The 27,016-nt window shown below is 41.8% G+C and overlaps 1 protein-coding gene across 2 annotated transcripts in view; it reads left to right on the forward strand.

Moving 5' to 3' along the window:
* Positions 1-27,016, forward strand: part of TMCC3 (transmembrane and coiled-coil domain family 3) — a 152,312-nt gene that overhangs the window by 77,336 nt on the left and 47,960 nt on the right. Inside the window, exon 1 of one of the 2 annotated variants that reach the window (XM_005143117.3) lies at positions 17,456-17,620. The exons of the other annotated variant lie outside the window; for it this stretch is intronic. Within the exon in view, the coding sequence (XP_005143174.1) occupies positions 17,543-17,620 (78 nt within the window). The 5' untranslated portion in view covers positions 17,456-17,542. Of the gene's footprint in view, positions 1-17,455; positions 17,621-27,016 lie in introns of those variants that run through there. 2 annotated transcript variants of the gene reach the window in all.

Consider the following 27,016-nt stretch of genomic DNA (forward strand, 5'->3'; position numbering starts at 1 on the left):
ACTTCTGTGTCATTATTACTTGGTAAGCTATTTAAATACCTACTGAAGATTAAGTAAGATCTTATTTTGGCACAAATAGTTTGCATTAGATGAGGCAATACTAACTGAATAGAAAAATCTAAGTTCTGTTTATGGCCCATTATCTCTGGTGGCATTTTTATTAAATCTCACAAAACGGGGAAGTGACACATCCCCACACAATTCTAGTTGCCATTAGAATAACTTATTTGTGCAGAATGTTGTTTTCTGGGGGAGTCTAATTTATGCATTCTGAGTACTTTGCTGGCTGATAGTTCAAAATAAACAATTTTTTTTTGCAGGATTTTAATCATTATCTTCAGCTGTGAATGTCCATTGCTCAGAGAGGATTGTCCCTGTAATTCTGCTGCTATTTTAACTGGCATTTTAATTAAGGCTCTTCTGCTTATCAATGTAAAACCATTTGTTGTGCACCTTAATCCACTGACTAAAATGAAGAAGTAAGAGAAATAAACTCCATGCGAAATGCCAGAGAGTTATTTGAAATAATGAAATAGTTGCAAGTGCTGGACTAACATGAAATTAAAGCAGAAGAGAGCAAGTGTGTTGTGAGTCTGTGAGCAGCAGGTGAGGTGGGGACTCTGTGACCTACTTTGCTGTGCTGATTTATTTGCATTAGTCATCCTGGTAGCCGAAACCCCAAATTCCACATCTGTTGATGTTGTTACCCAAATTCTTGTAAAGGAAAGTCCATGATGGCAGCTTAAAGCACGGCTGTGATTTCTCTCTCTGTGATTCACAATGCCTGACTAGACTTGCTGTCCTGGAAGGTGAACATGTTGTTCTTCTTGGCATATTTTATCCCTCCTTTTTCAATTCTTTTTGCATAGCTACTTCAAATAGTCCAGGCTTTTAAGAAAAATGTTACAGTAGTGGAATTCAGCAGTCAAATATCAGTGGAAATACAACAAAGACTGAGCTTGCAACTGGTGTGTATAGGTCTTGTATTTAAGAATTGATACTAAATTATTTGAACTACCTTGTACCACATGCCTGCTTTCTGGGCAGTCTTGCTGAGAGTTCAGCCTTGCAAAGGAGCAATGTTACAGCCCCCAGAGTTTAACAAAAGTGAGCTGCCAACACACAGGAGTGGCAGCAGTGGGTGGAAACAAGATTAAAAATCCTCCTGTAAACCAAAGATCAAACACAAGTTTCTGTTGTCAGTGCTGAGAACTCAGGTAAAGAATGATGACCTCAGGTGACCTTAATTATCTTGTTGTATAATGATCATAAAAAAAGGAGAGGCTGAGAAATACTGTCTCTGCTGTCCTTGTATAAATGTGCTGGGCAAGGAATTACTGGGTTCATAGAAGCTGAAGCTTTTTTGTGTGTATGTGCACACTTGAAATCTGAGCTTTGTGTTTGAGAGGTGTTTTAATAGTGATGTTTTAAAAGGATCTGAAAGAATTATTTTAAATTCTTTGACTTGATTGCACAGGTTACTTAACTGCTGAGAAACCTGAGGGCCACCCAACCCATGACAATTGTGCTGGGCAATAAATGGTTTAGAGACCAACAGTGACACTCTAAAAACACATTGCACCTTCTCAGTTTTACATCATGGGCAAATCCTACACATAAGGTACAGGGTTCATAGGGAAAAACAAAACATACTTCAGCAAGTTAGATTTCCTGACTTCTTAGATTAGATATTAGGAAGACGTTCTTTACTGTGAGGGTGGTGAGACAGTGGCACAGGTTGCCCAGAGAAGTTGTAGTTGCCCCATCCCTGGCAGTGTTCAAGGCTAGTTTGGATGGGGTTTTGAGCAGCCTGGACTAGTAGAAGGTGTCCCTGCCTGTGGCAGGATCTTTAAGGTCCCTTCCAATCCAAACCATTCTATAATTCAAAGTTATAGACTTCCATGTTTGCTATGCTGCCATTTTCCAACTCGTCTTGTAGCAGCCCTCAGAAAGATGGCCCGTTGTGGACCATGGTGGGCACAGAGCTGGGGAAACGCACACCTAGTGGTATTGCTTCCAGCTCTCTCCATGATAAGCATCTGTCTTCTGCCCTGCTCTGGGTTGCCAAAGCGCAGCATTAGGGGATGATGTTACATCTGTCAGGAGGGGTGGCACAGTCCTCTGGGCCTCGCACAGTGGCAGAGCTAACTGGCCTCTGACCTGGACATTAAGCTCCCATCTCCCTACCTTACACCTCCTTCGTGTATTGTGGTACATGGCTAACAGCCCCTATAACCTGCCCTAACCCTCCACTGGCCAGTGTGTGACTTGTACAGCCCACTGCATACCCCCAGAGGCTGGGGACTTTGCAGTTCAAACAGAGAGAAGTCATGCTTGGCACTGCTGCTTGCTCCCATGCTGTGTGTGCCAGATGGTGCTGCCATGTCTCTGTTTTCTCTCAGCTGTTAGTGTTTTCACTAGGGACCTTAAAGCAAGGATAATGATGTATTAAAAATCAACATGCTTGTTGCTCTTAAAAAATGCAAGCTTACATCACCTCTCTTGCTCTTCACATACTGCTGCTTCCTCCCCTACACTCTTCCATATCCTATCAGTTTCTCCCCCCCATATGTCCAGATAATGGTGTAAACACGGTTAAAAGTAAGTCTTCTGAATGAGAAGCATGTTTACAGCAACAGCAGGCAAGAGAAACAAAAATCAATAGAAATGGTTTTCTGGGTCACAGTTTCATTAATGTCTTCAGCTTTAAAGGGATTTGGTATTTTTGTGAAGCCATTGTAGGCTACATGGACATTTCAAGTTCCATAAAAATTTTAAGGCATAATACAGTGTTGGTGCATATTTATGCTCCTGGGGATTTGAAAGGTTACTTTCATTTACTTGAAAGATTTCCTTTCCTGTTGCAATGATTTTTATTTTCATTCTTGGGAAGCGCAGATGAAGGCAAAGTCATAGCTGGTTTTGGAGGCTGCCCATGGAGCAGAAAAGTTTTGTCGAAGTGGTTTAGGTACCTTCCTCCATTCCTGTACCATCCTGCACAAGAACAGACACTAAGTACCACACGCTGTCTCCTACTGTCAGCTTCTTGCATAAAGGCCTCCAAGTAAGCCTCAGCCGCTGAGCTTGTTCTCCTGACGCCATCTATCCCTGACTCCATCTTGTAAAAATGCACCTGGAGAAGGGTTATAAAATCATATGTGCTCCGGTAACTTCCCATAGCATTCCCCAGGGTCCTGTACAAGCGGTGAAACACCTGAAAATACTTGAAAAACCTAACAACAGAAAGACACAGCTACTGATAGTACATCTCATTTCCTCCTCCGATGATCTGGTGCCAATTTTTCCTTGCTGGGCATCCATCCAGGGTAACTGGCATTAGTAAATAAGGCCACAGGCAGATTTGAACAGAAAAAAACCAGCATAAGAGTTTATCATATCACATCAGTGGAGGCAACAGTATCTCTCAGTAGAGTTTCCATCCACCTTGTGAGTGGAGGGAGCAGGACACATGCCTTGCACATCATCTCCTCGAGGACCCAGAAGGTGACATCTGCCACCCCAGCCCCCTCCTCCTCTGCTCTTGCTGCAGGAAGGCTCAGATGTATTTACTCCATGGCAAACGACGCAATTTCAGACTGAAAGAAAGTGCTTGCTGTCCTCTGCCTGAGACGAGAAAACACTCTTTTTGCCAGAGATGCAGCTAAAACATGTGCACTACACAGTGGCTTTATTTTCAGGCTTCCAGTGATCAATATACATTGAGAGGTAGATATTGACAAATGCAAGCAGTTGTTTACATCAAGTTTTCTCACCTCAGAGCAAATTTAAAACGTGCTACTGCTGTATTACAGCATGCCAACAGATGTGGTGGGTTGTTTCAGGCAAGCTTTCATGTGTCTTGCAGTATCACCTACACAGCAGATTGCTGAGTTTTGTTGCCATTTTTAGTATCAATTATAACTATCTCAGTGCCCTCTGAAAGCTGGCTGCTGCCAAAAAACAATCCAATTTCTGTTATAACATTTGAATGACATAGCATGGTCAAAACAAACCATCTCTGCTGACAAGAATTTCCATTAGTACACAGCTGAGACATCAGCTTTCAGCAGCAGAAGAAACCCAGTTAACAACATCTGTCTTCCTTGTGATTTAGTTCAAATTCATCTAAGGCATCCATCCACTGTTCTCCATCTTTCAGAGAGGCTGACAGAAATGAGATTGGTTGGAAACTCCCTGAGGGATGAAATTCATCCTGTGCTGACTGCAAAAAGACACTATAGTGGAATGATGGCCAACACAGAGAGCTCAAGAGGTTCTGCTCCGGGAACAGTGTCATCTTTTATTTGCTTAACAGTATCACTGAGATATATTTATTTGTGTTATACTAAAGCGCAGTTGCTATGAACAATTTATAGATATATATTATAAAAAATATTTCAAAGATCCTGTAGGTATCAAGGCTTCCAAGTAAGTCACAAAATCAAAGTATGCAGGAAGATCAAGGTTGAATATTAATAAAAGGTTGTAGCAGGAGGCTTTTCAACTCCCCAGTTTAGCGGTGTTAGTGCTATGGCCATATCTGAAATTTGAAGGTTTTTTTCCTGTGGTTTTTTAAAACGTGCTACTCAAAGGTAGTGCCTTACCTTTATACTCTCCAGATCTCTTTTAAGGAAAGACAGATGAAAAATGAAAAGACCAAGTAGATTATCAGGGAAACTGAAGTTTTAATACATGATGCATGTACTATAGCCCTGAACAATGAGTAATTTGGTAAAATATCAGTGTGCCTTTGAAATAACCTCACAGAAGAGCCTTTGGCCATAAATTAAGTCAATAACTTGTATGTGCACATTTATAAAATCTCTAAAATAGTTTCCATGTTCTTTCTCATGTGTCACGATCTGAGAAGGTCAGCATAGTCATTAAAGTACTTGCATAAATACATCAGCATCTTTGCAAAACTATATAAAATTCAGAGTCCAAAGTATTAGTCTTGAGCATCCACTGCAGCAGATATCTCACCTACATGGTAAATTCTACCACAGCAGAGACTGATGCTGACCAATACTGACAGCGTTATCTACAAGGTCTAATGGAATTGTAATGTCTCATCTGCAGGAATCTTGGTTTGTCTAAGCAGTAGCACTATATGCTGATCAAATTCTTGATGGTCAAAATCAGTTAAATTACTATCATTAGGTTTGAATCAGGAAAGTAACATGCATACAGAAACCTAGAGACATTTCTGGAATTTCTTATGTTGTCATGTATATGGCTCTTAGGTACCTTTTCTGCACTTGTTCAGTTAATTCTTAGAGAATGGAATTAGGAAAAGCCAGCTAGAACAAATGATATATTTCTTCCCTCTTTCTGAGACTGTCCTGGTGGAAGTGTTCCCGTAGCTTGCAACCAACCTATTAATATGAAAACAGTGCAGCTGCTCAGTATTAAAGCTGCATGTTTTCATACAGCTTCTCATACTTCTGATTCAGGATATGATGCTGTTATGTATTCTTTTATAAGTACATGTATCTATAAATATAAGTATTTATGTATATAAATTCTAGCTTGAAATAGCTAGACACACAGAAGTAAGTATGACTGAGGGCTCTATATCTGACATTTCACCACAGAATTTGTGGTGAAAAGAATTTCAAATTTACTAGTGGCTGAAGGCAAGATTTTATTGCACATCTACAGCAGTAATATAGTAAACTTCAGACCTGATGCAGTGTCATACTTGAGTAGTTCTACAGAACATGAGAAGAACTTGCTCATTTCAATTACAGGATTGTTTTTTTCCCTACTTTAATGGCTGTCCACAATTTATTGAACTAAACCCCATCAGCAACACTAGAAGAGATTTGGGAGGGCCCATAGCTGTTGGAAATTGGTAATGTTCACAGAAGTCAAAAAGTTTGTTGCAACTTCATGACATTCAAGAAAATCTATTGCAAGAATTAACCACCAAAAACCACAAACCCCTCCAATAAACCAGTAACATGCAGAACAAGTCCACTTATTTATTTCTTCTTGCGGTAAAAATGTATCAAGTCTGGTAGGTCCTTTCTCAAAGAAACTGTTAACTTTCTTTCCCATGTCCTCTTTTACTCTTTACTGTCCATCCAGCACAGTGCACAGCTTAACACTGCTCAGGCTTTTGTCAGACTGAAGTCAGGATGGCATAAAATCATAGAATGGTTCAGGTTGGAAGGGACATTAAAGCTCATCCAGTTCCAGCCCCCCTGCCATGGGCAGGGACACCTTCCACTAGAGAAGGTCGCTCAAAGCCTCATCCAACCAGGCCTTGAACACTGCTAGGGATGAAGCAGACACAACTTCTCCGGGTAGCCTGTTCAAGTGTCTCACCACCCTCATAGTGAAGATTTTCTTCCCATTATCTAATTTAAACCTACCCTCTTCCATTTTAAAGCCATTCCACCTTGTCTTGTCACTGCTTACCCTGGTAAAAAGTCTCTCTCCAGATTTCTGATAGGCCCCCTTTAGGTATGGGAAGGCTGGTATAAGGTCTCCCTTCTCCAGGTTGAACAACCCCAACTCTCTCAGCCTGTCTTCACAGAAGAGGTGCGCCAGCCCTCTGAGCATCTTTGTAGCCCTCCTCTGATGTGGGTGTTCCCCCCTACACTCCACTCAGTGCCATATGTAAAATGCTTGCTCCACCTATAAAATACTGTAAGTACTGGGGAGGCATAAATTAATAATGTATGTTTATATATATGTACATCTGTAGAATACTACATTAACAAAGAAAAGGTAGCTTGAGCAGTGTGTTTTTAACCTTAAAGTTTCATGTCTAGTGTTCTTCTTATTTCTGAGATTACAGGGCAGTATGAAGACATGCTGGAAACAGTAGGGATTCATTTGCTGGAAGTGTCATTCACAGCTGCTGAGGATTTTTGGAAAAGTAGGGGATGGAGAAATAAATGCACATGTGCATGTGTTTACCAATGTCACATTTGTATATGCATAGATCTAGAAGTTACAGAAGGAAACAAGAGGGCTGTGTCAAGAAGTTTTGGGGGAAGAGAGTTGCAATGCAAATAAGCTGCAGGGGGTTTAGCTCTGTGCATGCGAAGAGGAAATAAAAAATTATCCATAAATAGAAAACATACCTTGTGGAGGAAAAACCTGCTGATTTGAGATCTGTTAATCTCTTCTGGTTTAAAATTGCTCTGTGTGTTTGATAGATGGGCTGAAGATGTCTTGCCGAGAGCAGTTACTGAAAGTTTGTTTTTATTCTCCTCTTAAGAACAGGATTCACTTTAAGCTATTTAAATGCTTAGGGACATTATTTAACTTTTAAATGTTTATTTTGCTGCTCCATTCACTACAGAAGAATGCAAAAGCTCCCTGTTGATTTATTTGAGTTTATCTACTTCTTTTCTGCATCACTGAGCTGTTTTGTGTACAGATGTGCCCTTATTTCTTACTATTGGATGCCTTAGAAAAATAAATGCATTATGGTTTTGGGGACTGACCAGATGAAGTCCAGATAGCTAAAGGGAATTTCATTATCACTAACCAGGAGAAAGTTTATACAGATTTAGCAAAGCATCCTCTGGAGATTACACATTCTTAGAGAAGACAGGCTGGGTCAGTTATTTGAGTTACACAGAAAGATTTTTTTTCCCCTTTTCTAGCAAACCAGATAAGCATTCGCATACCTCAGATGCTTTATCTTCATGGATGTTCTAGATGTTCTAATGCCACATCTGCGTTATTCTTGGTCCTTCAGGCAGTTCTGTTAGTTTTCATCTTTCCCTCCTCAGCAGCTGGTATTATGATATTCAGATATAGTTGCTGATCTCAGCTTCACCAGAGGATTCATTCTGAAGCTTCCCGCTAAGTTTTTGCTTGGATTAAGCTGTTTGTTATTTTTCTAAGGCCTGACTAAACCATACTATTATTGAAGTTCTGTTAGAAAATGAGAAAATAGTTAATTTTAAAGGTTTAATAGTTCATTTTGGGGTGCCTATGCTTTTACAGATTTCCATAAATGTTAAATGGCTTAACACTTGACTGTATCCTCGCTCCATGTTTTACAAGGATAATTAACCTTCATAAAATCCCAGCATACTATGACCCCTGACAACTGATAATGTGATTGCATGAATACGTTTAGTCCTCACTTCTGACTTCTGCTAGGTTCTGCCTTCTGCTCTCAGGCCTGATTCCCTGCCCATTTCCCTGAGTCAACACCAAGGCTTAAGGAACTGTGCAGCCAGTCACGTGAGAGGTAATAAAACTCATATGTATGTATTTTTGCTATCTAATAAAATTTATTTTGTCTTGGCAGAGGTAGTTTTCACCTGGATCAGCTCTCTGAGCAACTCAACACTGTTAGAACCCAGCCTCAAGGATAAGATACTAGACCAAACATGGGTAGATCTCTCTACTGCTACTACATACACACATAGTGTTACAGGCTACCAGTCGTCAATTCTACATACTAACTCCGAAGTAGTGGCATCCAAACAGTCAGTAGTTTTTATGGCAGCTTAAGTACACAGCATAAATACTTCTCTGCCAATGTTACTCCCTGTGTGCAGCTCACATGGGTACCTTCCAGGCTGGTATCAGTAAATGGCCATTTCTTTTTATGGCCCTCTGTTATCTTACCGTGCCTGTAGTTTTGGGGCTGCCTGTAGTTTCGATGCTGCTGATGTCATCTGGTGGTAGTGCCACCAGGAAGCCCCACCTGTAGCTGGGATGGTCCTTCAGCTACGCAACAGGGTTGTATATAGAGAGTGCCCTTGTGCAGGTGCTTGCTATTACTCCCTGTGCAGCTACAGCAGAGCTACAGGTACGTGGTTAGAGCAACTTTGCTTAACAGCCACGGCAGAGCCGCGCCTTTCAACTTAAGCCAATCTTCAAACCATACCTAGGGTTTTGGCAATGCAAAACAGGACTGCTGGAAAATGGTAAGTTATTTTTATGAAAACTTGTGGGAGAAATGAAAAGAAGATAAAACCTAAAGAGCTCTCAGGAGTTTTTTTCCTGCTTTCAAACAGTGATAGGTTTGTGATACGTTGTTTTAAAAGATAGAAAATGTGAGAAAATGTGTTGTTTAGAAAAAAGACAACTTTTCATCAAAAGAAATGTGAGGTTTTGGTGTTAATGAAGAATATGCTCTGGTGTTTCATAAATGTATCAGACGTATGTTTGGAATGCTGAAAATCATTGGAAATGGTGAGTGTCAGACTGAGCTGCAAGGTAGATAGGTTCCCTTCATGTCTTATGTCTAGTGATACTACTTGTTTCTGAAGGGTTTGTCTTGATGTCTGTAACAGAATTGCTCTTCAGCTGGTACGTTGTGGTAACTTATATGCCTGCGTCTGAGAACTCTTAATGACTCATCATATATACCATGTTGCTATTAGAGTTCTTATGTTGCTGTTAGTTTATATATTGCTCTAGTGTTTCCTACTGAGTCTCTTAATTGCAAGTGTTTCAAAACCCACATGTAATAATTAATCTTTGTTAGCAGAATAGGAAAGCTGAAACATTCCATTTCTCCCCTTAAAACACTTGAAATAAATTTGTTTATAAAGCTGTGTATTTGTTTGTAAGGCTATGTATGTATGTGAGTACACACACAAACACAAATCAGTTTAAGGGAAGATTGTAAAAGATCAGTTTCACTACTAAGCCTATAATTGTTACAGTTTTTTTCCTCCATTTTGATTTGTAAGCATGTGTGCCTGTGAGATTCTTCTTAATAATGTCATGGCTTTATACTGGGGTTGAAAAATCTGTATGATCTGTGTGACATCTGTAAAATTGATGTCCCGAAGTGATTACAAAAAGAAGTAGGGACGTGCTGGTAGCTCGAGCAGATGCAATTACTTGCTTCAGAGCTGATCCTGCTGCCAAAATTGTGGGGGCTTTAGGTAGGAAGAGGGACAGCTTCAGCTTTCAGTGACACTTGAGGCTAGCTGGTGATGGGTAGGGCAGGCTGCGTACATGATCGGCATTGGAAGGGTGAAGGGGTTTCAGTTTCTTTCAGCCACAGAACTGTTTGGCTGCTGCAGGGTATCTTCAGCAGTGCTGTCAGGTGTCTGCGGACAATGAGTTTCTCTACGCTTCTGTTGCCTTAGGATTGCTTTACATGTAAATTGTTTATCAACATATTCACATTGCTTAGGAAAGTAAAGAAAAACAAATCCTACCCTTCATGGATTTAACTTTAGTAAGAAAAGCTCAGTTACAGCTGTGCTGGAAAAAAAATGTGTTAATCTTGTTTCAGAAAATTACATTCCTATATAGTGGTATAGGAATTTTTATCAGCAAATGTTCTATCTCCACCCTTCCCTTTTCTAGTGATCTCATGATGTAACATTCTCCATAATGGAACTTCAGGGGAAAACTCCCTGAAATGCTAGGACACTATCTTGTGTTGCTACAGTTTCCAAAAGCATTGCAAAATAAGCTGCTGCTTATATATTCCTGCTAAAACTAAGGTCCTAGGGCTAAGAAAACTATACTGAATGATATCTCATGTATTTCACCAGTTGTATAAGAGCAAAGCAAAAGACTTCAATCTTCAAAAATTGTCCCAAAAATTTCATAATGAATAACAGATCATGGAAATCCAATTGTTACAGGCCCAAAAGGATGAGTATGAGCATGTGTTAACAATTCAGACTTACTTTTTTCTGCTTAAAATCTGTATTTTCTCACAAGCTATCCTGAACCATCTGACAGCACAAGGATAGTTAAAAATAGGAACCATGTTGTAGTTCATTACTTGATTCTGCGGTCAACTAGTCACGTGTCTAAACTCAGTAAATCTAATCTAAATCATGATTCCAATAGTCATTAACTGTATAGATCTGATGAAGGAAGGCATGAGTACAAGATGCTGCAGTTTGATCTTGTTAAGAATGAATACTTACATGCAGGAAGTTATGAAGCTCTGCTCCTGTCTTTGGGACATGAGTAGTGAGTGAATTTTCTGTGGAATATGCAGAAATCTGTGATAAAGGCTTTGCATATTGGAGCAATTGGCAAAACCTTAATCAATGGACCTGGATTTTTTCCATAAAAAGCATTATAAAATTAAAGTAAAATGAATGTGATACCTGTTAGCAATACAACCAAGAAACAAATACAGCAAATACTTTATTCAGTGAAAACTATCCTGTGGAATTATATATTAATTCATAGTAATAACCCAGAACTGGCTCCTTGATAAATGACTATATTTCAATGAGTAAAGGGAGTATATTGCTGGATAGTTAGGAATGATGGTTGATGCAGATTTAAGTAGCATAATGCAAATGTCTGTGCTATGCTGTGTTGTTTTGTTTGTAATCTGCTGCCTTTAAAATATTCGTTGTGAAAATGGAGTACTTGGCAAATTGATGCCAATCAAACATAGTGGCATTGGGGCTTTTCTGCTTAGTTGATGTTAATCTTTCAACTGCTTGTCACCCAAATTAGAGCTGAACACCATGCACTGAGGTCTGGTAGGTTGAGAAGTAAACTGGAAAGAACTTCCTGGTTTTATTATGCTCACCTTAAATGGGCACTTAACCATATTTATCTTGTATTAATGCCCAGTTAACCTACCAGATAACTGACTTATCATGCTTCCCTGTTCACCTGGTTGTAAAGGAAAGCTTTCATATTGCATTGAATTAGATTTGGCAGAACAATAGTTAGATGAGTTGTAGGTGGTCAGCTTTGATAGTGGTGAGGGAACTTGAGCTTCATGTCCCTGTAACTTGCACCTCTGTAGATAGTCATTGCAGTGAAACCCAAAGGGCTGCGCTGTAACAACGCTCACCAGGAAGTGCTGTAGGCTTGTGTGGATAATCATTAATTTTTCTGGCCTCTCATAACCCATCTGTGTTTTCTGGTTGACTGGCAAAGAAGTCCTATTCCTGCATTTGACATTGTCTCTTGATATGGAAATAATTGATGTCACACATTTAGCATGACATAACTAATACAGAGCCACAGCCAGGCAATGCACTTCATAGACAAATGAAATTGACAGGTTCCTATCCAGCATGGTTTACAACCCCTGTGTGGAACTGTCAGCCACAAATTGAGCTGGGATGTCTAGATGTGAGGCTATGGCCATTAAGCAGTAGGGTGAATGCTGTGGTGTATTGACTTACAGAGCCTTTAGGAGCTCATATATCAGCTACCCAGCTACAGGCCACATGATGGGGGGCTGTGTGCACTTCTCTGAGCAGTGGGTAGAGGTGGCACATCCTGAGAGCAATTCCTGTGCTCATGGGCTATGTCTAATTTGAGGTTTTGGCTTGTTTATTTTAATTTGGGATAAAAGTTTGCACTGATGTAATTATCAGGATATGCAGTAATAGGAGAGTCAGTCTGGCTGTCTTTTGGCCGCAGTCTAAACAGTTTGGATGCAAATTCACATTCATATTTTGGAATGGGGTACACCTTTATGTGCCAAGAGGCTGCATCTGTTGGTCCTGCATACCTCATGTCAATACCAAAGTGGCTGATTCAGGACAGACAGGATGCATACACTTATGCAGCCCCAAATCGCATCCTTTGAGGCAGAAGAATATTTGTAAGCTGGTGAGCAGCAACCACTCACATTGCCCAAGGGAGAATTCTGTACTCACCTCTGCAACATGGGTCATCTTTAGTGTAAATAGCTGGGCTCCAGGCAAGTTCTTGGGTACACAGAACAGCCAGCATTCAAGTCTACTAAAAAGATGGCTCTTATTCACAGCGTTTGAAATGCAAAAGACTGCCACCATCCTGTCGGTTCTGTTTGCACTATGGCTGTCACTCAGCAGCAGCAACGAGGAATTATGTAGCAGAAATTTCATATGCAGTACCAAAAAGAAATGGCTTGACATTGCCTCTCATCAGACAGCAAGTGACATGAGATAATAGGCAGGGGAAAGGAGGAAGAGGGAGAACTGTTACGCTCAACTGGAATTTTCCATTTGCTTCTCTATCCTTCAACTCCTATCAGTGTATCTCAGTAACACACAATGGCAGTCTTAGTTTGGGAGGTTTTTTCCTGTGTAGAAAATGGGTATTCATGGAATGCCCATGTCTTTCACATCCTGCAAGCACACAAAATATTTCTTAGTGAGGAGAGGACGAGGGAGGAGAGGAGGTGATGTCAAATTTTAGTTCAACATCTGAATGTTTATCAACATCTGAATGTACGTCAGAGCCAGTGCAATCTGTGTCAGTGTGATCCCTTGGTAGTTTGTGCTGGGTACAAACAAGCGGAGTATCTCCTTTCCTGTGGGTGTGAAAGGCTCATGCTTTGGCAGATAAACTGAGAACTGTGACAGTGGGCTCACGGATAACTGCAAGACCGACATCACTCAGGACTGTCCCATTTACTGTCAGACTTAGAAATGACATGGTGACAGTCTGTGAACACATAGACCTTTTCCCCAGAGGCTAGTTACTACAAGCTCTTGGAAAAAGCTTTGGAGGGCATGTTAAAATCTCCCTCATAAGAAGCCCCAGTATCCTGTTTAGAGAACAAATGTTACCATTGTGGAAAAAGGGACCTTCGCCTTCTTCCTGATTGTACCTTTGACAATATGCTTTTGACATCATGTGTTTAATTCCTCCTAACAAACATCAGAAAACAACATTTAATAATAGAATTTTTAATTCCGGAGAGCTCAAGGTTCTCTGCAGGAAGATGTGCTGTGCTTTTCCTTTTACAAATGTGGTAGTGGAGGTCCAAAGAAGCCAAGTAAATTGCCAAGATCCAGATTCATGATAAAACTGGAAAGAGAACGGGGCTAAACCTCAAGCCAGCCTCCTAATGACAGAATTTGCATGCCTTCCATCTCCATAGAGGATTCCTTTCTTGTGATACTCCCCAGTATGTGTGTACAACACCATCTACGGGATTACACTGTGTGGGAATTGGGATTTGCTAAGTATTCCCACTGTTGCCACTGCTGCTACTTCTCCCTCCATGGCCTACACATAAATCAGTACAGATAATTCATGGCTCATAGGTGGGACTGCTGTGTCTGCTGAGCAGGCTCATGTAGCATGAAATGGATGGCAAAGATGTAGCTTTTGGAATGGAGACAGGAGTAATCTGTAGAAAGCTCAGTCTCCATGTGACAGGCCTGCTTTGAACCATTTAATTCCCTAATATCTAATCTAAATCTTCCCTCTTTCAGTTTAAAGCCATTCCCTCTTGTCCTCTCACTACATTGCCTTCCAAAAAATCCCTCTCCAGCTTTCTCTTAGATCTTTATGTACTGGAAGGCTGCTCTGAGTTCTCCCCAGAGCCTTCTCTTCTCCAGGCTGAACAAGCCCAGCTCTCTCAGCCTGTCTCTATTGGAGAGGTGCTCCAGCCCTCTAATTGTCTTTGAAGGGCTCTTCTGACTTGTAGGACAGGTGCCTCTACCCCGGGAGCTATTTTTCCTTCACCATCACTCACTGCCATGTGCAGCACTTATTTCTAGTTGTCCAACTGGCTGCCCATGGTCAAAGCTCCTCCAGGAACCTCTCAGTGCCAGGGTTTTCACTGCTGGCACAGGACATTAGAGCTATAGTTACTGGTATGCATAGCAGTAACTGCTGCTGCTGAGAGCAGCACCCAAGCAAACGGATCCACAGGCTTGACTGGAAGGTGTGACCAGTGCTGCACTGAGGTATTACAAGACTAACTGTATTATCCTATCTTCTTAGAAACTGCATTAGGAGAGAGTGCTTTCTTCATAAATGTATTCATCAGTGTGCTAATCCTACTGAGCTCAACCACACATGATAACACCTCTAAATATATATTGCACATCCCTGCCTCTTTTCATCTTGAAGTTTCATCATATTGTGGCTGGCTTGCTGGTATTATTTAAACAAAGTTTATATTTAAAATAAAACTCTCAAACTTTTGACTGAACCGTGACTTATAATAAGCCTTGTATTACTGAAGAGTCAAGCAGTCAAAGACTTTTATGTGCTCCTTTTCCAACTACTTCCCTCTCTATGCTTTGATCAACTACACCTGGCAAGCCTTAAAAACACTCCCCAAAGTATCTGAGGAATAAGGAAGTTTCATCCTAGCTTCTGGAAACTGCACAGTTCCCTTTGGAAATGTGCAATTATGACTTCAATGAAAACCCCCAAACCCATATTTGCCTATTGAATTTCTTACTGACCTTTACCTCTGGAATTCCCCACCCTCTGGCACATTTTGAGTAATGAATTAACTTTCATTTCTGAGCTGAAGGACTGATTCAGTTCTCATTTTAAATCTTCTTTGCAGTAGCCTTCTAACTTCAGCTGTCTCATTCAGCTGTATGAGAAGTCATTGTCTGTGTGCCGGTATCCTGTGGTGTTTGGTTACTTTGATACTGCATTGGGCAAATAATACTTCCCTTAGTAAACCCACTTGGTGCTTAATTTGAGATAACTTTGTGAAAAAATGGTTTTAAAGTCAAAGAAGAAACACCTGCCAGGTGAGGTCTAGGATCCTATTTTTGCTTTGGAATTTCAGGTCTTTCATTTTTGAAGACCACATTACATGCAAACACCAAGGAAGCCCTTGGGTCAGATAATTAACCTCCAATCCCAGTGTTATCTCAGAACACAGAACTCCAATAAACATGTAAATGGTGACAGGGAAGTTTTTTTTTAAGAGCTGCAAGCTCCCCTAGGATAGTTAGCTGTGTTGTTTGTGTATGTCTATATATGCACATGCCTTGGGACTGGTGCTGTCTCCAGCTCGAGAAGAAAAGACTCATGCATGGGCATTGTAACAACTGTACCTAAAAGGTGAAATCCTGCTGCTATTGCAAGGGAGTCAGTCTGAAGGAACTCCATATTACTGCCTCGTGTAATAAGGTAGAAGTGGTAACTCAACTTTTCTGTTTATTCCAGGCAAGAAAACAGTAAATTTCCTGTACAGCTTCCTGAGTGATTATAAAACCAGTATTCTACTTACACTTCTGAGTAGTTTACAATTAAATTATGTAAGTGGTACTGATTTAATATGTTCCTCAGCATAGGTATTCTCAAGATAAGTGCAAAAAAACAGTCAGGAACTCCACTCAACTCTTAGGAATTTAAGTGCATTGGCATACACATGCCTCAAAAACCAATTTTTCTTTGGGTGTTCATACGTGTGGTGTGAAGCTGCCACTGAAGGATTTATTTCATATGTGTAATGTACAGAAGTGGAGACTGAGTTGGTTGTTGTGCTCCACTGACCCCGTTGTAAAATGTAGACCCTGATTATTTAGTTGGTATGACATAATTTTTGTACATGCTTGTTGTTGAAATTTGTAGGCATCAAGGGCTTTCCAGCAGCAGCACTCAGATGCATCCACTGCTTTATGCTGCTGCAAACAGTCAAAACCTTTCAAGTGAGTCTGCTGCAAAACAACAACATACTTAATACTCCTGGTTTCTGTCTTTCTTTGCTGTTTGGACTTCTGAGCCTTTAGGATTTGTTGTGTTTTGGCAGGTTTTGCTGTAGCCATGGGTCTAGGTTTCTTTTAATGGAAGTCAAGATGGCTGCTTGATGGCAAACCCCTCCAAGAGCTGAAGATTTAGCAAAAAGCCTGAACCAACCAGTGACTGTCAGCATGAGGAATGGGGCTATCACCCTTCTGTCCAGCCATACCTGTGGGAGATCACTGTTGCCCCAGCTCCTGTTCCTTCCCCCCAGCCCCCAGAAGCATCGGTTTTCAAAATTCATAGGATCACAGACTGGTCTGGGTTGGAAGGGACTTTAAGGGTCATCCAGTTCCAACCCCCTGCCACGTGCAGGGACTCCTTCCCCTAGACCAGGTTGCTGAAAGCCCTGTCCAGCCTGGCCTTGAACACTGCCAGGGATGGGGCAGCCACAGCTTCTCTGGACAACCTGTGCCAGTGCCTCACCATCCTCATAGTGAAAAGCTTCTTCCTAATATCTAATCTAAATCTACTCCCATGCAGTTTAAAGCTACTACCCCTTGTCCTGTCACTACATGCCCTTTTAAAATGTCTCTTTCCAGATGTGTTGCAGGCTTCCTTCAGACACTGAAAGGCTGCTCTGAGTTCTCCCCAGAACCTTCTCTTCTCTAGGCTGAACAAGCCCAGATCTCTCAGCCTGTCTCCATAGGGGAGGTGCTCCAGCCCTCGGACCAAATTAAAACTAAATTCAAAACAAGCGCGATTTATGGCCCATTCTCTCTGGCTGAAACTTGCTCCCACCTTCTCCCCTCAGATACCCTCCGTGTTTCGAAGGAGGGGGTGGAAATACCACAGCCGCAACTCCCTCACTACCCGACCGATGGGCGCCACAACGCCGGCAGCCTCACCCCTTAGCGGCTGGAGCCGGAGCGCTCAGGAGTTAATCCGGGTGTGTCGGCTGAGGAAAAACGGAGCGGCTGCAGTCGCCGCGGTGCGGGAGGGACCGGCACGCCCGGAGGGAGGGGAGAGGCGGCCTCTCCCCTCCCTCCGGGCGTGCCGGTCCCTCCCGCACCGCGGCGGCGGCCCCGACCCCCCTCAGTCCCGTTTGGGCGGCCATTAGCGGAGTTTGAACCTGACCTCAGGGTTTTGACGGGCGCTGCTGAGGAGAAGGCGGCAGTAGGGCAGCATGCCGGGCAGCGATACGGCGCTGGCCGTGGACAGGACGTACTCGGACCCGGAGAGGCACCGGCGCCGCAAGACGCGGGTAAGTGGTGTGCAGGCACGGGAAGGGCTGTCGAGGACACCCGCGTACAGGAGGCGAGGCTGCTCGGCGGGTTTGGTTGCTGCGAGGCAGCCGCCGACCTGCAGCGTGTTCCCCAGGAGGTCTCCGTGTTCACTAGGTTGTCCGCCTGTCTATAAGGGAGTTATTTTATCGGTGCTTCTCTCGTATTCTTACTTTGGAGTACTCTTTGGTGCAGGGAAATGAAATGAAACGGGTTGTTGACATGACAGAGACCAGTCTTTGAGATATAGCCACAGCAGAAACTATTTGGAGTGAGAGTAATACGGAACTTACTCACCAAAGTCAACAGTGCGGATGATTTAATGAAGTGACTGTCTAGATTACACTGATGGATACTTGGTTTTGGTCTAGTTTCTCAAGGGTTGTTTAGTGAACTGTGGATGAGGTGATTGTACCTAGCAGTAGAGAATGATTACGGTTCCATTCCTGAAGTTACTTGCAAGAGGGCTGTGGCAAGGATGGGTATCAGCAGAAAAGGTGTTATCTGTGCGTGCTAGGGATGAAGTAACAATATACTGTATACTCGTGACTTAGGGCTTTATGGGATAGTTTTTCTTCTGGTCTGCTGGAAAGTTCATTTTTATCTTACTACTTTGATATTTTGCCTCATACAGCATGAGATAAACATATAGGCAGTGCTGGCAATCCTATCATGTGTCTAGTAGCTTTTGTGGTGAATATCTTGTCAGTGATGGTACCTGTCTTATTAATGCACAGATTTCAAATTCTTACCTAATTGTCAGCTCAAGCAGGTGTAAAACAAATGGGGTTTTCTTCCCGTGCACTACAGGAAGATATGTAGAAAAGGAGGTTGTTCTTGTGTGATACTGGCAGAAATTCTGTGTTCTGTGCTGAGATCCTGCATTGGTCAATAAATGAGCCATACAGTTTGAAGTGTAGGATTTAGCTGATTGTGAAGAAAGACTGGTTTGGGGGGTTTCTTTTTTGTTGGGTGGTGTGTGCATTTTGGGTGGTGTATTTTGGTGCTTTTTTTATCCTTCCCTCACCCCTTACCCCCTTTACCCCCCCCCCCCCCCCCAACCCCCCCCCCCCGCACATTGGCAATACTTTCTATCCCTACAGCCCATTGATTGACAGTGCTGGAAAGGAGATGGTGTGCTTCAGATTGTTGCTGCATAATGAAGTGGTTTAAAAATAGGCAGTATACAGTGTAGCTTTACTATGGGAGTCTGCAATGCTCTTCCTAACGTAAGCTGGGTGCACATGCTAGTCATAACCCAGTTAAAAATTTATATGTCTTTCCTTTGGTTTTCTCTTTGAAAGCTGAACTGATTAGGTTTTCATCATTGTTCTAGCTGTAAGAATTATATGCTACCTAGCTTAGTCATGGAAGAAAGTTGCGTACCTTCAAGGATGCCTTCTGGTATACCGCAGAGTTGAACTTGAAGTCTCTGCTCTATAGTCTAGCTGATCTGCTTAAAAGCATGAAGTATTATGGCTAATTTCAGTGTTGTGTATTATGCTTGTATATTGAAAAATAAATCTCATGCTTAAGACAATTTCATGAAAGCACTGGGTTTCTGTCTGATTTGGGGTTTCTTTTAACCAGGTTTAGCTGCTCCTCCCCTTCCTGCTACCATGAGAACTAGATTGAGTCTGTAACAAGTTTGTAGAGTTGTATGCAATTGCAGTGCTCCAGGGTTTGGGCTTTACAAGTTGTGCCAGATATCACAGAGTAAGAGACTGATAGCAGAGCAAAATAATTGCTAGATATGGTAGGAGCAGTTTCCAGATGATGTCAAGAGTTTGCATTAAATCCATTTGTGCTTATTCCAGACAAGCAGGAGTAAATTGGTTGGATAACTTCAGCATTCCTCTTACTGCTTTAACTAGGGGAATGGAAATGGTCATGCACCAGAGCAGCAACAACTGGTGATATAATGTAAAAAAGAAACAAGAAACCAGAATGCTGTTTTTCTTTCAGCGACTGAATAAAAAGCCTTAGAGCAGCTGGAATTAAAGCGGCCATTCCCAAACATTGCAACATAGAGACAAAAGCAACATAGAGCATAAAACCAGCAATACAGAGCTTGTGAGAGGATGCTCAGAGAACGAAGGAAGTAGGGAGACTTGCTTCTGTGAGGAAGGTCTTGGAGGTGGTTGTGTCAGTAGAACAGGGACAAGTGTGTAGTGAGTGAGAGCTATTTAGTGAGGCCTGGGGAAAAGGGAGGTGTCAAAGTAGTTGCTGTGTCCCATAGTCTGTAAAACAGGCCACTGGGTCCAGTTTTTAGGTGGGCAGCTTTTAAAGATCTTCTTCAGCCCTGTAGGTTACTGCCTGTGTCTTTCAAGCCCATCTAAAGACTTTTCTTATGAGAAAGTGAAGCCTTCTCTATGGACAGGCAAGAAGACAGTTCCGACATTACAGCTGTTTATGCTGTAGGAGGGCATCATCAAATTCAGTTTGCAGAAGTGCTGACTGTGAATGTAGCCATCAGAGTTTGAAAATAGTAGAATCAGAGGGGGAAAAGGATTTTGAAATTTCTGCTGCAGCTAAAAAACTCATTGTGTGTCAACAGGTCTGTTCAATACCTTTGTCTTTGATGCTATATCAAATAAAAGATACCCTGGGCTCTGCTACCAACTTTCCAATGACCTGTATGCCACATTTTCTGCAAAGTTCCCAGTGCCTGAAAAGAGATAGAATACTTTAATAAAGAACAGCTGAGTCATTCTTAACCGGGGGGGGGGGGGGGGGTAGGGTGGGTGTCAGTGATGCCTGAAGAGGCCAAGTATTTTGAGGGAGAAGCCGGATTCCTCCTCTCTTCCTTAGACAAGTCACAAGAGAGGCAAGCTGTGCTGTGCATGGCAGCACACAGTGGACAATAAAACTGCTGTTGCCTGTAGCATGATATCAGTGCCTTATGGTTCTGGTTTTATGTGGTGGGTGTAGATTTACGGTTACGTGGTTACCTTGGTTCTGGTAAATCTTCCCTGCCTCTCCTTGTCAGTAATATCTGGTCACTATAATCTGGATTCCTGCGGCTCACTGGAGGTACAGGTTGTTCAAAGTGGGCAGACAGCTGTGCAAAATATTTCAGCTCTTCTGGGCTAATGCCAGCTCCACTGTGCTTCATATCTACTACTAGTTGAAAACTAATCCAAATCTTTCAAAATCGGGACCTAAGCCATGAAGCAGGAGAACCAGGGTTGCATTTTTAGCTGTCATGCACGAGGTACTGTTCTTGCTGGAATGTAGCTTGCAGGAGAGCTAGAGGATTGTGGTGCTTTCTTAAAGAAACTTGTTTTTGCAGTGAGTACTGGGGGAGACTGCAGGTGCTCAGATTCTGGCTACACTGTGCTCATTGGACAGTGAGTTCACACAGAGGTCTATGCAATTCCAATAGTAACACTCCAGATACTCAGGCTACCTTGGCTGTGCTAATTTATGCCTTATTGTGTTGACTTTTGCTTCTGGAGCTTTGTGTCAGCCTTTCAGGCTTCTATTAAAGCTGTCATCTCTGAATGCTCACCAGATTGACTTACTTAGACCTCAGGAACCTGTATACACAGTTTGTTTTGGTACTGATCAGGGCATCACTCTTCACTCTTGATTGCTTGCCCCTTGCAGAACAAAAATTCTTCACATTTAATCAGGATTATAAATTTATATGTATGACTTATCTTTTCAATTAAAGTTAAACTTAACTAAATGAGTTCCTTTGCTGCATCTCATCAGACATCTATGCAGAGATAACTTCTGCTTTTAACAAGTACCAGATGCTTTAGGGAGAAGTACAGGAATTCCTAATTATGTAATTTCTTGCACATTGGAGCCTATTCAAAACTTTCTCTTTATTAGTGGTAGACTTACATTTGAAATGGTAAGAATTTTTCCTTTATATAAAACAAACAAAAAAAAAAACCCAAAACCCAAAACATCTTACCTTTATTAACAGGTTTATTTATTAACAGATAGAGATTCATGATACCAATCTTTCTGCACTTTCAGCCATAGTGAGACTAGCAATAGAGTCAGTGTTTTGTAGATGAACTGATTATTACGTGATCAAACAGACAAAAAGGCTTACATTAAAAATTAATATTAAGTCCGCTTGCTTTCTGCTGGTGAGAAAACATTGTGTAACATGTTTTTTCTCATTTTCCATGTCTCTTTTCTGATCCCTTCCATTCATCTTGTCTAGAAATGAGGCAGTCTTTTTCATAATCTCTCCTCATGTGGCTCTCTTTCTAAGCCTCTAATCGCTTTTATCATCTGTCCTTGAATTCCCTTTATTTCTGAAAATCTTTAGTACATTTAGAGGAAGTAACACAGAAGAATTAAAAATGTAAAACAAACAAACAGACACCCCCAAAACCCCATAAACCAAAGGCACCCCCCCAAACCAAACTCAAACAAAATAACCCCCAAACTTAACAATAAACAAAACCCCTCTACCCCAAACAAAAAGCTACCCGACCTTCAGCTTTTGGAGAAAGGGAGATTTAATCTCCCAGTGCTCCTTCAAATTTAGAGAGCACTGTAGAAGAAATGTTTGTTCTGGGCTTTTGTGATTTATAACCAAATCTCCAGATATTTTGTGCTCAGAGAACTTACACACACTTTTCCTACTGTTCCCTCATGTTTTGACAGAAGATGATGGTAATTTGATGAGACAGAATATTGTTAAGACCTCCAAGCATTGGTTTTAAATCCATGGTGTATCTAGAAATCTGTGAAACCTGCTAAAGAGTAGGCTACATGAGTATTGGGAATAAGAGAGGGAAGCCACAATTGCAGTTTGAACCCGAAAAGACAGATCAGCTGGTGAGAACTGAAGAAAAGCCTGGTTTGTTAATTTTAAACTGTAATCATGTTTTGGTTGTTTTGTCATTGTAGAAATGTCTGGAAAATTAACTCCTTATTTTTTTGCTAGTCCTAGAAAGAAATGTTAGGAGGCTTACAAAGTTAGCATCTCTTTTTGGTATACATAAAGTTTTGGGGTTAAATACATCTAAAAGCTAGAGGTCAATTTTGGGTGTAATTTCTCATTGTCAAGTGAAATAAGGAGGGAAACTGCTGCTGTACAGCTTACTGTAGTATTGCTGTGCTCCCTGATCCTGCAAGGTGGACCTCTTTGGTAGGGTTACAAGCCATAAAGGTTGTATTTTCACACAGGCTATGTGGGTGAAAGCGAGCATGTGTGTTCCTTTCAAGGTTTAAGCTGATTTTTAGGTTTGGAATTTTTCTACTTAGTCCTTTCATAGTTTTTGGTGAAATTCCCATCTGAAGATTGTACAGTGCTTTGCTTTGCTGTGCTTTTGATTCATCCTTATTGAAGTGGATAGTATTGCTTGCGGGACTGGGATATCTATATCACCTCTTAAATGTTAGGTATATTAAAAAAAGGTCACTGGGGGAAAATCACCAACCTTCTGGTTTGTTTTCTTTTTGAAAGGCATGTAATTGTCCTTCTGTCACGTTGCCAGTGGTGATATAGGGGGATGCCAATAGCTCTAGATCTCTAGCTTGCTTATTGTCATCATCTTCATAGGTAAAGCTTTAACTATGCACCACCTGGCACATTATTTGCATAAAGGCTGAGTCTTTAAGGTCTTGGCGGATTTGACATCTAACATTGTCCAGGCTAAAAAGATAGCCATTGCCCATTATCCAGCTTTAGGCTTTGACACCACTAGCAAGTGTGCAGCTTTCATCTTCACCCCCATGGTGAGTTTGGTTTTGGGAAAGACCTGTGTCTGAGATTTGATGTAGCATTGGACAATGGAATGTAAATCTTGCTTTTCATTTATGTAGCCAGATAGATGAAATTTTGCCAGAGAGCACTTGCACTGTTGCTGACAACAGTTGCAAATATCTTTACTATTGAAAGTTATTTGCTCTTTTGGACTAAGAGACATCAATTTGATAGGTGGACCACTCGGTGGATAAAGAACTGGCTGGATGGCCGCACTCAAAGAGCTGTGGTTAATGGCTCAAGGTCCGGCTGGAGACCAGTAACAAGTGGTGTCCCTCAGGGATCGGTGTTGGGACCGGTCTTGTTCATCATCTTTGTTGCTGACATGGACAGTGGGATTGAGTGTGCCCTCAGCAAGTTTGCCGATGACACCAAGCTGTGTGGTTTGGTTGGTATGCTGCTGGGGGGAAGGAATGCCATCCAGAGGGACCTTGACTCACTTGTGAGGTGGGCTGATGCCAACCTCATGAAGTTTAACCATGCCAAGTGCAAGGTCCTACACCTGGGTGGGAGCAATCCCAGGCACAGGTACAGGTTGGGCAGAGAAGAGATTCAGAGCAGCCCTGAGGAGAAGGACTTGGGGGTGTTGGTCAATGAGAAAATGAATATGAGCCGGCTTTAGTGTGCTCTTGCAGCCCAGAAAGACAACCGTATCCTGGGCCAGATCAAAAGGAGCGTGACCAGCAGGTCGAAGGAGTTGATCCTGCCTCTCTACTCTGCTCTTGTGAGACCTCACTTGGAGTATTGTGTGCAGTTCTGGTGTCCTCAACATAAAAAAGACATGGAACTGTTAGAAGAAGTCCAGAGGAGGGCCACGAGGATGATCAGGGGACTGGAGCACCTCCTGTATGAAGACAGGCTGAGAAAGTTGGGGCTGTTCATCCTGGAGAAGAGAAGGCTGCGTGGAGACCTCATAGCAGCCTTCCAGTATCTGAAGGGGCCTACAGGAATGCTGGAGAGAGAATCTTCACTAGGGACTGTAGTGATAGGACAGGGGTTCATTACAAGGGTAATGGGTTCAAACTTAAACAGGGGAAGTTTAGATTGGATATAAGGAAGAAGTTCTTCACTGTAAGAGTGGTGAGGTACTGGAATGGGTTGCCCAGGGAGGTAGTGAATGCTCCATCCCTGGCAGTGTTCAATACCAGGTTGGATGAAGCCTTGGGTGATATGGTTTAGTGTGAGGTGTCCCTGCCCATAGCAGGGAGGTTGGAACTTGGTGATCTTAAGGTGCTTTCCAGCCCTAACTATTCTATGATTAATACGCAAAGCCAAAAATAAACCTGCTGTTCTAAGGCCTGGACGTATGGGACCCAGTGTGCAACTGGGCTGACTTGTAACTGTGCATCTTACCTTTTTCAGACACTCAGCAAGTGAGAACTCCTCTAAGGCAGTCTTTAATAGCACTATATGTAGTCTAAGCTTTATTTCAGAACAAAGGTGAGAGTGGAGGGATGTCACTACTGGCTGAGGTAGAATATCTACAGACTGTCAGCTGTGATGCTGTTGTTGTAGAAAGCTATAATGAGGCTTTTTGTTTTCCAAAAAATTCCAGAAAAGCTTAATAATATTGAGAACTGGCTGACTTTATTATTGTCTGTTTCAGTGTTGCAGCTAGGTAAGATTTCAGAGGGCAGAAGTTACAGAAACCACTGCTATTAATATTTTTTTATTGGACACTGAGACTATGGTGTACCTTAATGGACCATTGATATAAAATATTTGGCATCAATTACAAATACTTCTTGGTCAACCTTAAGTGCAGTAGGCATCTTTGCCTTGGTTTACCTGCTTGTTTACAGTTGAGTAACAATTACCTTCCTTTGTAAATTTTTGTTTCAGTAGCTCTGGATGAAGAACTTACATGGGGATGTAGGGAATTAACACTGTGCTATTGCATTGAAGTAAAATTGTGAACATGTAGTGCTGAATCCATTGGGAACTTTTGATTGACATCAGTGGCCTGTGGAACCAATCTGAGATGCATTAGAACAGCCTTATGGGAAGTTGCATACATATTAAGTGCTCTTTATAGGGTGGAAGATGCTGCTTCCAGTTTGTGTTACAGTCTCATTTAGCTTAACCAGAATGGTGTAGATAGGCTTTAATCTTTGATTTTGTTTTGTAAATAGATGTTCTTGCAGTGGATGTATGGAAATCTGTGTAGCTTTCTGGCAAAAGTTGTGATGAAAAAAGCAGCCAGTGTTTGTGTGTTTATAAGGATTGCAACAACTACACACTCTGATTAACAATAATCATATGACGTAGATAAGGTTAATAGCACTATGGCTTTCAGAAAGGTTACTCACATTTACAAGATTCTACACTGTTGGCTTCTTGAGCATTAAATGAGGTATTTTTTCTGTTGACTTGCTAATCCTGTTTTTAAAGCAAGACTTTTCAGCTGAAGATGGAGCATTAAGGTGGAAGTTGGTATTTAAAAATAGGGAAGACTGCAATGCTCTGGAGTCAGTTTATGTCCACAGGAGGTGTTGATTTGATTCATAAAGTGAGACAAAGTGTTTCACAGTGCTGGTGGAAGTGTAAGTCCTCCATTCTTAAGAAAAACTTGATGCTACCTACCAACACCAAACAGCAAGTAACACAGCTTACAGGAAATGTGAGAAGTCAGTGCTTTGGGGGCCTGTACATTATTAGTGAATTTCTAAGTGGGTTTTCAGTACAACACTACAATAAATACTGTGACAGGAAGAGAAGCCTTGTTAGGGTAAGTTGATGTAGCAAGTTTCTCCGGTTTTGCAGCATTCACTCCTTTAATTCCAAGTTATTCCAGTACATATAATACAGAAATTAAAATTAAGCTAATGCTCATTGTTCAAACGTAAGATGATATAACTATGCAGAAAATGTTCTGCTTTATACCAGCATGTCTGTACAGGTGAGTGACGCCCAAAGATCGTACTGACAGACCAATTAGAACTGACTCCTTAACATTTCTCTAATTCAGGGCAGTACAGCTTAGTAGCAGCATATTGTACTGTAAGTGTGCTGAGGACTTCCAAAGATTCAGTGCTTCACCCTCACTTCCTACAGATAACTGCAAGGAAAGATGGAGGCATTGGAACCAAGCAGTATCAGATCCAGTACTAGTCTCAAAGAGACATTTAGTCTTAGAGAAAAGTGCTTCTCTATCTGTATGAACAGATCTTGTTGAGTGAGAGTTTCCGAGATCAGTTGTGAGGAACATTTCTTACTTAAGAAGGACCAAAGAAGACTTCGACTGTTTACTTACTCAAAACTGCTCAGAGCTATCTTGTATCAAGTGCCTTAGCAGCACCCCTAGCTAGCATGAAGCTCCTTCACCCACACTGTGGTCATATTGTGCTTGCAGGTTCTGCACCTCTCCCAGTGCCAAGCTTCCTCACCCCCTGTCCCAGGGCTCAGGAGCAGGGCACTGTGGGGGAGTGACTGAGCAGCTTTCAGTGGCTTTTGGGCATGAGCAGGGCAATAGCAAGGAATGGTGAGGATAGCAGGGAGACACGATGGAAAGGGGAGCAGAAGCGCAGCTTCCCACGCTCTGCCCAGGATGGAGTCATTCCCACTTGCTGTCAGTCTCTCTTGCACTTTTTGAAAAAGGGAAGTATCTAAACGTTGTAGATGCTGTGAGAGAGACACAGAA

The sequence above is a fragment of the Melopsittacus undulatus genome, chromosome 5 (assembly GCF_012275295.1).
Source record: "Melopsittacus undulatus isolate bMelUnd1 chromosome 5, bMelUnd1.mat.Z, whole genome shotgun sequence".
NCBI lineage: Eukaryota > Metazoa > Chordata > Aves > Psittaciformes > Psittaculidae > Melopsittacus > Melopsittacus undulatus.